The 15,288-nt window shown below is 47.0% G+C and overlaps 1 protein-coding gene across 3 annotated transcripts; it reads right to left on the bottom strand.

The window, feature by feature from the left end:
• Positions 1-6,327: 6,327 nt before the first annotated feature.
• LOC123732717 (ATP synthase subunit f, mitochondrial-like) lies at positions 6,328-15,024 on the bottom strand. Of its 3 annotated transcripts, none has more exons than XR_006763372.1 (4): positions 14,897-15,024; positions 13,281-13,388; positions 11,317-11,504; positions 6,328-6,581 (listed from the first exon to the last, which is right to left on the bottom strand). XR_006763372.1 is itself a non-coding variant. In XM_045711974.1 (4 exons), exons 1-3 carry the CDS (start codon positions 14,910-14,912, stop codon positions 11,377-11,379), a joined length of 252 nt encoding a protein of 83 aa, XP_045567930.1. In that variant the 5' UTR covers positions 14,913-15,024; the 3' UTR covers positions 6,328-6,581; positions 11,353-11,376. The 3 variants fall into 3 exon arrangements, 2 of the variants coding, with proteins under 2 accessions (XP_045567930.1, XP_045567929.1); XM_045711974.1 differs by having other exon boundaries at positions 11,353-11,504; XM_045711973.1 differs by having other exon boundaries at positions 11,388-11,504; positions 14,897-15,023.
• Between the last annotated feature and the right edge of the window lie 264 nt (positions 15,025-15,288).

The raw sequence follows: 15,288 nt of genomic DNA, 5'->3' as shown, positions 1-15,288 counted from the left end.
AAATACAGTAAACCTGTTCCTCCTGGTCTAGTCTGTAAATTACAATAAACCTGTTCCTCCTGGTCTAGTCTGTAAAAATACAGTAAACCTGTTCTAGTCTGTAAAATACAATAAACCTGTTCCTCCTGGTCTAGTCTGTAAAATACAGTAAACCTGTTCCTCCTGGTCTAGTCTGTAAAATACAGTAAACCTGTTCCTCCTGGTCTAGTCTGTAAAATACAATAAACCTGTTCCTCCTGGTCTAGTCTGTAAAAATACAATAAACCTGTTCCTCCTGGTCTAGTCTGTAAAATACAATAAACCTGTTCCTCCTGGTCTAGTCTGTAAAATACAATAAACCTGTTCCTCCTGGTCTAGTCTGTAAAATACAATAAACCTGTTCCTCCTGGTCTAGTCTGTAAAATACAGTAAACCTGTTCCTCCTGGTCTAGTCTGTAAAATACAGTAAACCTGTTCCTCCTGGTCTAGTCTGTAAAATACAATAAACCTGTTCCTCCTGGTCTAGTCTGTAAAATACAGTAAACCTGTTCCTCCTGGTCTAGTCTGTAAAATACAATAAACCTGTTCCTCCTGGTCTAGTCTGTAAAAATACAGTAAACCTGTTCTAGTCTGTAAAATACAATAAACCTGTTCCTCCTGGTCTAGTCTGTAAAATACAGTAAACCTGTTCCTCCTGGTCTAGTCTGTAAAATACAGTAAACCTGTTCCTCCTGGTCTAGTCTGTAAAATACAATAAACCTGTTCCTCCTGGTCTAGTCTGTAAAATACAGTAAACCTGTTCCTCCTGGTCTAGTCTGTAAAAATACAGTAAACCTGTTCCTCCTGGTCTAGTCTGTAAAAATACAATAAACCTGTTCCTCCTGGTCTAGTCTGTAAAATACAGTAAACCTGTTCCTCCTGGTCTAGTCTGTAAAATACAGTAAACCTGTTCCTCCTGGTCTAGTCTAAAATACAATAAACCTGTTCCTCCTGGTCTAGTCTGTAAAAATACAGTAAACCTGTTCTAGTCTGTAAAATACAATAAACCTGTTCCTCCTGGTCTAGTCTGTAAAATACAGTAAACCTGTTCCTCCTGGTCTAGTCTGTAAAATACAGTAAACCTGTTCCTCCTGGTCTAGTCTGTAAAATACAATAAACCTGTTCCTCCTGGTCTAGTCTGTAAAATACAGTAAACCTGTTCCTCCTGGTCTAGTCTGTAAAATACAGTAAACCTGTTCCTCCTGGTCTAGTCTGTAAAAATACAGTAAACCTGTTCCTCCTGGTCTAGTCTGTAAAATACAATAAACCTGTTCCTCCTGGTCTAGTCTGTAAAAATACAGTAAACCTGTTCCTCCTGGTCTAGTCTGTAAAATACAGTAAACCTGTTCCTCCTGGTCTAGTCTGTAAAATACAATAAACCTGTTCCTCCTGGTCTAGTCTGTAAAATACAATAAACCTGTTCCTCCTGGTCTAGTCTGTAAAATACAGTAAACCTGTTCCTCCTGGTCTAGTCTGTAAAATACAGTAAACCTGTTCCTCCTGGTCTAGTCTGTAAAAATACAGTAAACCTGTTCCTCCTGGTCTAGTCTGTAAAAATACAATAAACCTGTTCCTCCTGGTCTAGTCTGTAAAATACAGTAAACCTGTTCCTCCTGGTCTAGTCTGTAAAATACAATAAACCTGTTCCTCCTGGTCTAGTCTGTAAAATACAATAAACCTGTTCCTCCTGGTCTAGTCTGTAAAATACAATAAACCTGTTCTAGTCTGTAAAATACAGTAAACCTGTTCCTCCTGGTCTAGTCTGTAAAAATACAATAAACCTGTTCCTCCTGGTCTAGTCTGTAAAATACAATAAACCTGTTCCTCCTGGTCTAGTCTGTAAAATACAGTAAACCTGTTCCTCCTGGTCTAGTCTGTAAAAATACAATAAACCTGTTCCTCCTGGTCTAGTCTGTAAAATACAGTAAACCTGTTCCTCCTGGTCTAGTCTGTAAAATACAGTAAACCTGTTCCTCCTGGTCTAGTCTGTAAAATACAGTAAACCTGTTCCAGTCAGTCTTGTTCTAGTCTGTAAAATACAATAAACCTGTTCCAGTCAGTCTTGTTCTAGTCTGTAAAATACAATAAACCTGTTCCTCCTGGTCTAGTCTGTAAAAATACAATAAACCTGTTCCAGTCAGTCTTGTTCTAGTCTGTAAAATACAATAAACCTGTTCCAGTCAGTCTTGTTCTAGTCTGTAAAATACAGTAAACCTGTTCCAGTCAGTCTTGTTCTAGACTGTAAAATACTGTTGTTGATGAGTGGACTTCAGGAAACAGCAGGGATTGCACCCCGCCTATCCACCGACAGGACCGCAGTGGAGAAGGTGGAAATCTTCCCAAGTTCCTCAGCGTTCACATCACCGACAAACTGAAATGGTCCAACCACAGTGAGGTGAAGGCGTAACAGCACCTCAGGAGGCTGAAGAAATTCAGCTTTACCCGCTAAGACCCACAAACGTTCACAGATGCACCATCGAGAGCATCCTGTCAGGCAGTATCACCGCCCGGTACGGCAACTGCGCCGCCCTCAAGTCTGTCCAACGCATCACCGACGGCAGACTGCCTGCCCTCCCAGGATACCTACAGCACCCGATGTCACAGGAAGGCCAAAAGAGATCATCAAGGACAACAACCACCCGAGCCACTGCCTGTTCACCCCGCTATCATCCAGAAGGCGAGGTCAGTACAGGTGTATCAAAGCTGGAACCGAGAGACTGGAAAAACAGCTTCTATCTCCAGGCCATCAGACTGGTAAACAGCTTCTATCTCCAGACCATCAGACTGATAAACAGCTTCTATCTCCAGACCATCAGACTGGTAAACAGCTTCTATCTCCAGGCCATCAGACTGGTAAACAGCTTCTATCTCCAGGCCATCAGACTGGTAAACAGCTTCTATCTCCAGGCCATCAGACTGTTAAACAGCTTCTATCTCCAGACCATCAGACTGATAAACAGCTTCTATCTCCAGGCCGTCAGACTGATAAACAGCTTCTATCTCCAGACCGTCAGACTGATAAACAGCTTCTATCTCCAGACCATCAGACTGTTAAACAGCTTCTATCTCCAGACCATCAGACTGTTAAACAGCTTCTATCTCCAGACCATCAGACTGGTAAACAGCTTCTATCTCCAGGCCGTCAGACTGATAAACAGCTTCTATCTCCAGACCGTCAGACTGATAAACAGCTTCTATCTCCAGGCCGTCAGACTGGTAAACAGCTTCTATCTCCAGGCCATCAGACTGTTAAACAGCTTCTATCTCCAGGCCATCAGACTGGTAAACAGCTTCTATCTCCAGACCATCAGACTGGTAAACAGCTTCTATCTCCAGGCCATCAGACTGATAAACAGCTTCTATCTCCAGACCATCAGACTGATAAACAGCTTCTATCTCCAGGCCATCAGACTGTTAAACAGCTTCTATCTCCAGGCCATCAGACTGTTAAACAGCTTCTATCTCCAGACCATCAGACTGATAAACAGCTTCTATCTCCAGGCCATCAGACTGATAAACAGCTTCTATCTCCAGACCATCAGACTGTTAAACAGCTTCTATCTCCAGGCCATCAGACTGATAAACAGCTTCTATCTCCAGGCCATCAGACTGATAAACAGCTTCTATCTCCAGGCCATCAGACTGATAAACAGCTTCTATCTCCAGGCCATCAGACTGGTAAACAGCTTCTATCTCCAGACCATCAGACTGGTAAACAGCTTCTATCTCCAGACCATCAGACTGATAAACAGCTTCTATCTCCAGGCCATCAGACTGATAAACAGCTTCTATCTCCAGACCATCAGACTGGTAAACAGCTTCTATCTCCAGGCCATCAGACTGATAAACAGCTTCTATCTCCAGGCCATCAGACTGGTAAACAGCTTCTATCTCCAGACCATCAGACTGGTAAACAGCTTCTATCTCCAGACCATCAGACTGGTAAACAGCTTCTATCTCCAGGCCATCAGACTGATAAACAGCTTCTATCTCCAGGCCATCAGACTGATAAACAGCTTCTATCTCCAGACCATCAGACTGGTAAACAGCTTCTATCTCCAGGCCATCAGACTGATAAACAGCTTCTATCTCCAGGCCATCAGACTGAAAAACAGCTTCTATCTCCAGGCCATCAGACTGTTAAACAGCTTCTATCTCCAGACCATCAGACTGATAAACAGCTTCTATCTCCAGGCCGTCAGACTGATAAACAGCTTCTATCTCCAGGCCATCAGACTGTTAAACAGCTTCTATCTCCAGGCCATCAGACTGTTAAACAGCTTCTATCTCCAGGCCATCAGACTGTTAAACAGCTTCTATCTCCAGACTGGTAAACAGCTTCTATCTCCAGACTGTTAAACAGCTTCTATCTCCAGACTGTTAAACAGCTTCTATCTCCAGACCATCAGACTGGTAAACAGCTTCTATCTCCAGGCCATCAGACTGGTAAACAGCTTCTATCTCCAGGCCATCAGACTGATAAACAGCTTCTATCTCCAGACCATCAGACTGGTAAACAGCTTCTATCTCCAGGCCATCAGACTGATAAACAGCTTCTATCTCCAGGCCATCAGACTGAAAAACAGCTTCTATCTCCAGACCATCAGACTGGTAAACAGCTTCTATCTCCAGGCCATCAGACTGGTAAACAGCTTCTATCTCCAGACCATCAGACTGATAAACAGCTTCTATCTCCAGACCATCAGACTGGTAAACAGCTTCTATCTCCAGACCATCAGACTGGTAAACAGCTTCTATCTCCAGGCCATCAGACTGATAAACAGCTTCTATCTCCAGGCCATCAGACTGTTAAACAGCTTCTATCTCCAGACCATCAGACTGTTAAACAGCTTCTATCTCCAGACCATCAGACTGTTAAACAGCTTCTATCTCCAGGCCATCAGACTGATAAACAGCTTCTATCTCCAGGCCATCAGACTGGTAAACAGCTTCTATCTCCAGGCCATCAGACTGGTAAACAGCTTCTATCTCCAGACCATCAGACTGTTAAACAGCTTCTATCTCCAGACTGGTAAACAGCTTCTATCTCCAGACTGTTAAACAGCTTCTATCTCCAGACTGTTAAACAGCTTCTATCTCCAGACCATCAGACTGGTAAACAGCTTCTATCTCCAGGCCATCAGACTGGTAAACAGCTTCTATCTCCAGGCCATCAGACTGGTAAACAGCTTCTATCTCCAGGCCATCAGACTGATAAACAGCTTCTATCTCCAGACCATCAGACTGTTAAACAGCTTCTATCTCCAGACCATCAGACTGATAAACAGCTTCTATCTCCAGGCCATCAGACTGTTAAACAGCTTCTATCTCCAGACCATCAGACTGATAAACAGCTTCTATCTCCAGGCCATCAGACTGGTAAACAGCTTCTATCTCCAGGCCATCAGACTGGTAAACAGCTTCTATCTCCAGGCCATCAGACTGGTAAACAGCTTCTATCTCCAGGCCATCAGACTGGTAAACAGCTTCTATCTCCAGACCATCAGACTGGTAAACAGCTTCTATCTCCAGACCATCAGACTGGTAAACAGCTTCTATCTCCAGGCCATCAGACTGGTAAACAGCTTCTATCTCCAGACCATCAGACTGGTAAACAGCTTCTATCTCCAGACCATCAGACTGATAAACAGCTTCTATCTCCAGACCATCAGACTGATAAACAGCTTCTATCTCCAGGCCATCAGACTGATAAACAGCTTCTATCTCCAGGCCATCAGACTGGTAAACAGCTTCTATCTCCAGGCCATCAGACTGGTAAACAGCTTCTATCTCCAGGCCATCAGACTGGTAAACAGCTTCTATCTCCAGACCATCAGACTGATAAACAGCTTCTATCTCCAGACCATCAGACTGGTAAACAGCTTCTATCTCCAGACCATCAGACTGGTAAACAGCTTCTATCTCCAGGCCATCAGACTGGTAAACAGCTTCTATCTCCAGGCCATCAGACTGATAAACAGCTTCTATCTCCAGACCATCAGACTGATAAACAGCTTCTATCTCCAGGCCGTCAGACTGATAAACAGCCATCACCAGCACATTAGAGCCTGCTGCCATATATACATAGACTAGGAATCACTGGCCATTTTAATGTTTACAAATTATACATTATTCATCAAATGTATATACTGTATCTTAGTCTGTCACTGTGACATTGAGCATCAAAATATTTATACATTTATTTTAGAGATGTGTTCATTGTTAGATATTACTGTACTGTTAGAGCTAGACACCAACATCTGCTAAACACGTGTATGTGACAAATAAAAATTAGATTTGAGTTCACTGTAACGTTTCCCCATTTAACAAAACATTTATTTATGTCCACAGTCATATCAACTAGCAAATAAAACATCCAAACACTGTAATGAACCTCCAAACACAGCAGATCAAATGTAAATATTAGAAGTAGTTATATTTTATTATTGGTCACATCGGTGGTATAATACAGACAGCTGGAGCCAGGGGGTCAGAGGTCAGGGCTCTGCCCTGCTGGGTCAGGAGAGGAGGGGCTTAGTGGTACTTCCTCCAGCGGTCGTGCTCTGAGAGGAGAAGAAGAGAGGGAGAGAGAGAGAGAGAGAGGAGAAGGAGAGAGGGAGAATGGAGAAGTGGGGACAGAGAGCGAGAGGGGACAGAGGTTAACGTCAGATCGTCCTTCCCAGTGTCTGTACTTACTGAGATGGTCGTACTCCCACAGTGCAGTGTCTGTACTCCCACAGTGTCTGTACTCCCACAGGGTTAGGGTTAGTACTCACTGAGGTGGTCGTACTCCCCCAGTGTCTGTACTTACTGAGGTGGTCGTACTCCCCCAGTGTCTGTACTCCCACAGTGTCTGTACTTACTGAGGTGGTCGTACTCCCCCAGTGTCTGTACTTACTGAGATGGTCGTACTCCCACAGTGTCTGTACTCCCACAGTGTCTGTACTTACTGAGGTGGTCGTACTCCCACAGTGTCTGTACTCCCACAGTGTCTGTACTTACTGAGGTGGTCGTACTCCCCCAGTGTCTGTACTTACTGAGATGGTCGTACTCCCACAGTATCTGTACTTACTGAGATGGTCGTACTCCCACAGTATCTGTACTCCCACAGTGTCTGTACTCCCACAGTATCTGTACTTACTGAGATGGTCGTACTCCCACAGTGTCTGTACTCCCACAGTATCTGTACTTACTGAGATGGTCGTACTCCCACAGTATCTGTACTTACTGAGATGGTCGTACTCCCACAGTGCAGTGTCTGTACTCCCACAGGGTTAGGGTTAGTACTCACTGAGGTGGTCGTACTCCCACAGTGCAGTGTCTGTACTCCCACAGTGTCTGTACTCCCACAGGGTTAGGGTTAGTACTCACTGAGGTGGTCGTACTCCCACAGTGTCTGTACTCCCACAGTGTCTGTACTTACTGAGATGGTCGTACTCCCACAGTGTCTGTACTCCCACAGTGTCTGTACTTACTGAGGTGGTCGTACTCCCCCAGTGTCTGTACTCCCACAGTGTCTGTACTTACTGAGATGGTCGTACTCCCACAGTGTCTGTACTCCCACAGTGTCTGTACTTACTGAGGTGGTCGTACTCCCCCAGTGTCTGTACTTACTGAGATGGTCGTACTCCCACAGTGTCTGTACTTACTGAGATGGTCGTACTCCCACAGTGTCTGTACTTACTGAGATGGTCGTACTCCCACAGTGTCTGTACTTACTGAGATGGTCGTACTCCCACAGTGCAGTGTCTGTACTCCCACAGTGTCTGTACTCCCACAGGGTTAGGGTTAGTACTCACTGAGGTGGTCGTACTCCCCCAGTGTCTGTACTTACTGAGGTGGTCGTACTCCCCCAGTGTCTGTACTCCCACAGTGTCTGTACTTACTGAGATGGTCGTACTCCCACAGTGTCTGTACTCCCACAGTGTCTGTACTTACTGAGGTGGTCGTACTCCCCCAGTGTCTGTACTCCCCCAGTGTCTGTACTTACTGAGATGGTCGTACTCCCCCAGTGTCTGTACTTACTGAGATGGTCGTACTCCCACAGTATCTGTACTTACTGAGATGGTCGTACTCCCACAGTATCTGTACTCCCACAGTGTCTGTACTCCCACAGTGTCTGTACTTACTGAGATGGTCGTACTCCCACAGTATCTGTACTTACTGAGATGGTCGTACTCCCACAGTGTCTGTACTCCCACAGTGTCTGTACTTACTGAGGTGGTCGTACTCCCCCAGTGTCTGTACTCCCCCAGTGTCTGTACTCCCCCAGTGTCTGTACTCCCCCAGTGTTAGTACTCACTGAGGTGGTCGTACTCCCACCAGGGTTAGGGTTAGTACTCACTGAGGTGGTCGTACTCCCCCAGGGTTAGGGTTAGTACTCACTGAGGTGGTCGTACTCCCCCAGGGTTAGTACTCACTGAGGTGGTCGTACTCCCCCAGGGTTAGGGTTAGTACTCACTGAGGTGGTCGTACTCCCCCAGGGTTAGGGTTAGTACTCACTGAGGTGGTCGTACTCCCCCAGGGTTAGTACTCACTGAGGTGGTCGTACTCCCCCAGGGTTAGTACTCACTGAGGTGGTCGTACTCCCCCAGGGTTAGGGTTAGTACTCACTGAGGTGGTCGTACTCCCACAGGGTTAGGGTTAGTACTCCCCCAGGGTTAGGGTTAGTACTCACGGAGGTGGTCGTACTCCCACCAGGGTTAGGGTTAGTACTCACTGAGGTGGTCGTACTCCCCCAGGGTTAGGGTTAGTACTCACTGAGGTGGTCGTACTCCCACAGTGCAGTGTCTGTACTCCCACAGTGTCTGTACTCCCACAGGGTTAGGGTTAGTACTCACTGAGGTGGTCGTACTCCCACAGTGTCTGTACTCCCACAGTGTCTGTACTTACTGAGATGGTCGTACTCCCACAGTGTCTGTACTCCCACAGTGTCTGTACTTACTGAGGTGGTCGTACTCCCCCAGTGTCTGTACTCCCACAGTGTCTGTACTTACTGAGATGGTCGTACTCCCACAGTGTCTGTACTCCCACAGTGTCTGTACTTACTGAGGTGGTCGTACTCCCCCAGTGTCTGTACTTACTGAGATGGTCGTACTCCCACAGTGTCTGTACTTACTGAGATGGTCGTACTCCCACAGTGTCTGTACTTACTGAGATGGTCGTACTCCCACAGTGTCTGTACTTACTGAGATGGTCGTACTCCCACAGTGCAGTGTCTGTACTCCCACAGTGTCTGTACTCCCACAGGGTTAGGGTTAGTACTCACTGAGGTGGTCGTACTCCCCCAGTGTCTGTACTTACTGAGGTGGTCGTACTCCCCCAGTGTCTGTACTCCCACAGTGTCTGTACTTACTGAGATGGTCGTACTCCCACAGTGTCTGTACTCCCACAGTGTCTGTACTTACTGAGGTGGTCGTACTCCCCCAGTGTCTGTACTTACTGAGATGGTCGTACTCCCCCAGTGTCTGTACTTACTGAGATGGTCGTACTCCCACAGTATCTGTACTTACTGAGATGGTCGTACTCCCACAGTATCTGTACTCCCACAGTGTCTGTACTCCCACAGTGTCTGTACTTACTGAGATGGTCGTACTCCCACAGTGTCTGTACTCCCACAGTGTCTGTACTTACTGAGGTGGTCGTACTCCCCCAGTGTCTGTACTCCCCCAGTGTCTGTACTCCCCCAGTGTCTGTACTCCCCCAGTGTTAGTACTCACTGAGGTGGTCGTACTCCCACCAGGGTTAGGGCTAGTACTCACTGAGGTGGTCGTACTCCCCCAGGGTTAGGGTTAGTACTCACTGAGGTGGTCGTACTCCCCCAGGGTTAGTACTCACTGAGGTGGTCGTACTCCCCCAGGGTTAGGGTTAGTACTCACTGAGGTGGTCGTACTCCCCCAGGGTTAGGGTTAGTACTCACTGAGGTGGTCGTACTCCCCCAGGGTTAGGGTTAGTACTCACTGAGGTGGTCGTACTCCCCCAGGGTTAGTACTCACTGAGGTGGTCGTACTCCCCCAGGGTTAGTACTCACTGAGGTGGTCGTACTCCCCCAGGGTTAGTACTCACTGAGGTGGTCGTACTCCCCCAGGGTTAGTACTCACTGAGGTGGTCGTACTCCCCCAGGGTTAGTACTCGCTGAGGTGGTCGTACTCCCACAGGGTTAGGGTTAGTACTCACTGAGGTGGTCGTACTCCCACAGGGTTAGGGTTAGTACTCACTGAGGTGGTCGTACTCCCACCAGGGTTAGTACTCACTGAGGTGGTCGTACTCCCCCAGGGTTAGTACTCACTGAGGTGGTCGTACTCCCCCAGGGTTAGTACTCACTGAGGTGGTCGTACTACTCACTGAGGTGGTCGTACTCCCCCAGGGTTAGGGTTAGTACTCACTGAGGTGGTCGTACTCCCCCAGGGTTAGGGTTAGTACTCACTGAGGTGGTCGTACTCCCCCAGGGTTAGGGTTAGTACTCACTGAGGTGGTCGTACTCCCCCAGGGTTAGGGTTAGTACTCACTGAGGTGGTCGTACTCCCACAGGGTTAGGGTTAGTACTCACTGAGGTGGTCGTACTCCCACAGGGTTAGGGTTAGTACTCCCCCAGGGTTAGGGTTAGTACTCACGGAGGTGGTCGTACTCCCACAGGGTTAGTACTCACTGAGGTGGTCGTACTCCCACCAGGGTTAGTACTCACTGAGGTGGTCGTACTCCCACCAGGGTTAGTACTCACTGAGGTGGTCGTACTCCCACCAGGGTTAGTACTCACTGAGGTGGTCGTACTCCCACCAGGGTTAGTACTCACTGAGGTGGTCGTACTCCCACCAGGGTTAGTACTCACTGAGGTGGTCGTACTCCCACCAGGGTTAGTACTCACTGAGGTGGTCGTACTCCCACCAGGGTTAGTACTCACTGAGGTGGTCGTACTCCCCCAGGGTTAGTACTCACTGAGGTGGTCGTACTCCCCCAGGGTTAGTACTCACTGAGGTGGTCGTACTCCCACCAGGGTTAGTACTCACTGAGGTGGTCGTACTCCCACCAGGGTTAGTACTCACTGAGGTGGTCGTACTCCCACCAGGGTTAGTACTCACTGAGGTGGTCGTACTCCCACCAGGGTTAGTACTCACTGAGGTGGTCGTACTCCCACCAGGGTTAGTACTCACTGAGGTGGTCGTACTCCCCCAGGGTTAGTACTCACTGAGGTGGTCGTACTCCCACCAGGGTTAGTACTCACTGAGGTGGTCGTACTCCCCCAGGGTTAGTACTCACTGAGGTGGTCGTACTCCCACCAGGGTTAGGGTTAGTACTCACTGAGGTGGTCGTACTCCCACCAGGGTTAGTACTCACTGAGGTGGTCGTACTCCCCCAGGGTTAGTACTCACTGAGGTGGTCGTACTCCCAGAGGTAACTGAGGGCCACGTATCCAACCAGCAGCATGGCCACGCCTCCGATACCTCCCTTCTTCACGTTGATGTACTTGTTGTAATATCTGTCATGGCCTGGGGGGGGGGAGACAGCATGTTACTCTGTGTGTGTGTGTGTGTGTGTGTGTGTGTGTGTGTGTGTGGTAGTGTGTGTGTGTGTGTGTGATAACTGTCCCAGAAGTCTAACCATTGCGGATGCTGGCGAGGAGTCCGTTAGGAGTGTGTGTGTGTGTGATAACTGTCCCAGAAGTCTAACCATTGCGGATGCTGGCGAGGAGTCCGTTAGGAGTGTGTGTGTGTGTGATAACTGTCCCAGAAGTCTAACCATTGCGGATGCTGGCGAGGAGTCCGTTAGGAGTGTGTGTGTGTGTGATAACTGTCCCAGAAGTCTAACCATTGCGGATGCTGGCGAGGAGTCCGTTAGGAGTGTGTGTGTGTGTGATAACTGTCCCAGAAGTCTAACCATTGCGGATGCTGGCGAGGAGTCCGTTAGGAGTGTGTGTGTGATAACTGTCCCAGAAGTCTAACCATTGCGGATGCTGGCGAGGAGTCCGTTAGGAGTGTGTGTGTGTGTGATAACTGTCCCAGAAGTCTAACCATTGCGGATGCTGGCGAGGGAGTCCGTTAGGAGTGTGTGTGTGTGGGGGTAACTGTCCCAGAAGTCTAACCATTGCGGATGCTGGCGAGGAGTCCGTTAGGAGTGTGTGTGTGTGTGTGTGATAACTGTCCCAGAAGTCTAACCATTGCGGATGCTGGCGAGGAGTCCGTTAGGAGTGTGTGTGTGTGTGATAACTGTCCCAGAAGTCTAACCATTGCGGATGCTGGCGAGGAGTCCGTTAGGAGTGTGTGTGTGTGTGATAACTGTCCCAGAAGTCTAACCATTGCGGATGCTGGCGAGGAGTCCGTTAGGAGTGTGTGTGTGTGTGATAACTGTCCCAGAAGTCTAACCATTGCGGATGCTGGCGAGGAGTCCGTTAGGAGTGTGTGTGTGTGTGATAACTGTCCCAGAAGTCTAACCATTGCGGATGCTGGCGAGGAGTCCGTTAGGAGTGTGTGTGTGTGTGTGATAACTGTCCCAGAAGTCTAACCATTGCGGATGCTGGCGAGGAGTCCGTTAGGAGTGTGTGTGTGTGTGATAACTGTCCCAGAAGTCTAACCATTGCAGATGCTGGCGAGGAGTCCGTTAGGAGTGTGTGTGTGTGTGATAACTGTCCCAGAAGTCTAACCATTGCGGATGCTGGCGAGGAGTCCGTTAGGAGTGTGTGTGTGTGTGATAACTGTCCCAGAAGTCTAACCATTGCGGATGCTGGCGAGGAGTCCGTTAGGAGTGTGTGTGTGTGTGTGATAACTGTCCCAGAAGTCTAACCATTGCGGATGCTGGCGAGGAGTCCGTTAGGAGTGTGTGTGTGTGTGATAACTGTCCCAGAAGTCTAACCATTGCGGATGCTGGCGAGGAGTCCGTTAGGAGTGTGTGTGTGTGTGATAACTGTCCCAGAAGTCTAACCATTGCGGATGCTGGCGAGGAGTCCGTTAGGAGTGTGTGTGTGTGTGATAACTGTCCCAGAAGTCTAACCATTGCGGATGCTGGCGAGGAGTCCGTTAGGAGTGTGTGTGTGTGTGTGATAACTGTCCAAGAAGTCTAACCATTGCGGATGCTGGCGAGGAGTCCGTTAGGAGTGTGTGTGTGATAACTGTCCCAGAAGTCTAACCATTGCGGATGCTGGCGAGGAGTCCGTTAGGAGTGAGTGTGTGTGTGTGTGATAACTGTCCCAGAAGTCTAACCATTGCGGATGCTGGCGAGGAGTCCGTTAGGAGTGTGTGTGTGTGTGATAACTGTCCCAGAAGTCTAACCATTGCGGATGCTGGCGAGGAGTCCGTTAGGAGTGAAGTCCCTCTTGCCCATCCAGGAGCCCAGTTCACACAGCTTCACCTCCATCAGCCGCTTCTCACCCACAGGGACTAAGGACACAGGTATACACACAATAAATACACACCTGGTACACACACACCTGGTATACACACAATAAATACACACCTGGTATACACACAATAAATGCACACCTGGTACACACACACCTGGTATACACACAATAAATACACACCTGGTACACACACACCTGGTATACACACAATAAATACACACCTGGTACACACACACCTGGTATACACACAATAAATACACACCTGCCATCCCTCTTACCCACGGGAACTAAGGACACAGGTATACACACAATAAATACACACCTGGTATACACACAATAAATACACACCTGCCGTCCCTCTCTCTCTCACACACACACACACACACCTGCCTTCCCTCTCACACACACACACAAACCTGCCGTCCCTCTCACACACACACAAACCTGCCGTCCCTCTCACACAATAAACACACCACCGAAGATAGCATTCATTGTTACGAAGTTATATGGTTACTATGTCTTGTTAGCATTTCACTAGAGAGACCTGAGCCAGTTGTGTACAATTCTCATAATTCACAAAGATGCAATAAGTAAACTGACAAACTGTGTTCTCTAGATAAGCTAACTAAAAGGTTTAATAGGTAGCTAGTTCAAAGTCCCGGGAGTTATGTTGAGTCTGGGTCGTTGAGACAGTTAGCCTGTCATTAGCCGGCAAGCTACAAAACGTTGCTAACTCCGACTGCATTGCAAGAGGCTAGTCCTGCAGGCTAACTAGCTTAGCTAGCTAACATGGCTACATACCTAGCCACCTAGCATATCGAAATATATGATAGTTAGCTAAAGTTAGCTAGTTCAAAGTCACGGGAGTTATGTTGAGACAAGGCTGTTTGTCATAACCAGTTAGCCTGTCATTAGCCGACAAGCTACAAAACGTTGCTAACTCCGACTGCATTGCAAGAGGCTAGTCCTGCAGGCTAACTAGCTTAGCTTAGCTAACTTTTTATTTTAACAGTAACATATAAAACATAACAGCCAGAGGTTATTCCCAAAGAAATGAGAAAACAAAAAATAGAAAACCTATTCCACATTATATCAAATCAAATACAGACATATAGCTAACTATCTTACCTGGCTAAATACCTAGCCACCTAGCATATCGTCTGGACGCAAAACGCTGTAAAATTAGTTGAATATTTTTACAACCCTTTAGAGAAACTGTCAGGGAATATATATATATTTCTATTTGTTTTTTTTCGCTTATTCTCCTCCTTGTAATATACCCAAGCTGTTTTTAAAGTTGTATTTTGTCCGTTTTAATGACCATGACAGTAAAGTCCTTGACTTGACTCGTAACCATGGATTTACCGCGGCCTTCAAAAACACAACATAGAAACATTATTAACTGGCTTTTTTTTTTTAAATGTAATAAAATACAATGTTTCGTATGTAAATGCTGAAGTGAAAATATGTCAGTTTGATTAATTAAAAAATAAATTAAAACCTGTCAACGTTTATTTTTATTTTTTTTACAGACAACCGACGTACCTATTCTGTCCGCCATCTTGTCCGGTGGAGACCGCAGTGGATGTCGGGATTAAAAATGGAAGGAGAGGATTGTGGGAGGACTGTGATTTTGAGTCTAGATGGGATACAGCTTTTGTCAACAAACAAAAAAAAAAATCACTTTTCGTAGTAAGTTTAGGAGAACGTACGTAGCAGGTTAGGAGAAAAAGGTTATGATAATTAGGTTAAGGTTAGGAAAATGGTTAAGTTTAACTAAAATACACCAAAAAAAATATAATATACTTAATGTCAATTTGACAAAAGCTGTATCCCATCTAGACATATTACCGCTTTCCATGTTGTCTGTAGCTTGTGAGGTGTGGAAACATAAAAGTATATATAATATTTTTTGGGGGGGGCATTTTAGCTAACCC

Source organism: Salmo salar, unplaced genomic scaffold (assembly GCF_905237065.1).
Source record: "Salmo salar unplaced genomic scaffold, Ssal_v3.1, whole genome shotgun sequence".
In the NCBI taxonomy this organism is placed as follows: Eukaryota; Metazoa; Chordata; class Actinopteri; order Salmoniformes; family Salmonidae; genus Salmo; species Salmo salar.
Note: the sequence above shows the minus strand (reverse complement) of the source record. Positions and strands in the feature narration are given on the sequence as shown.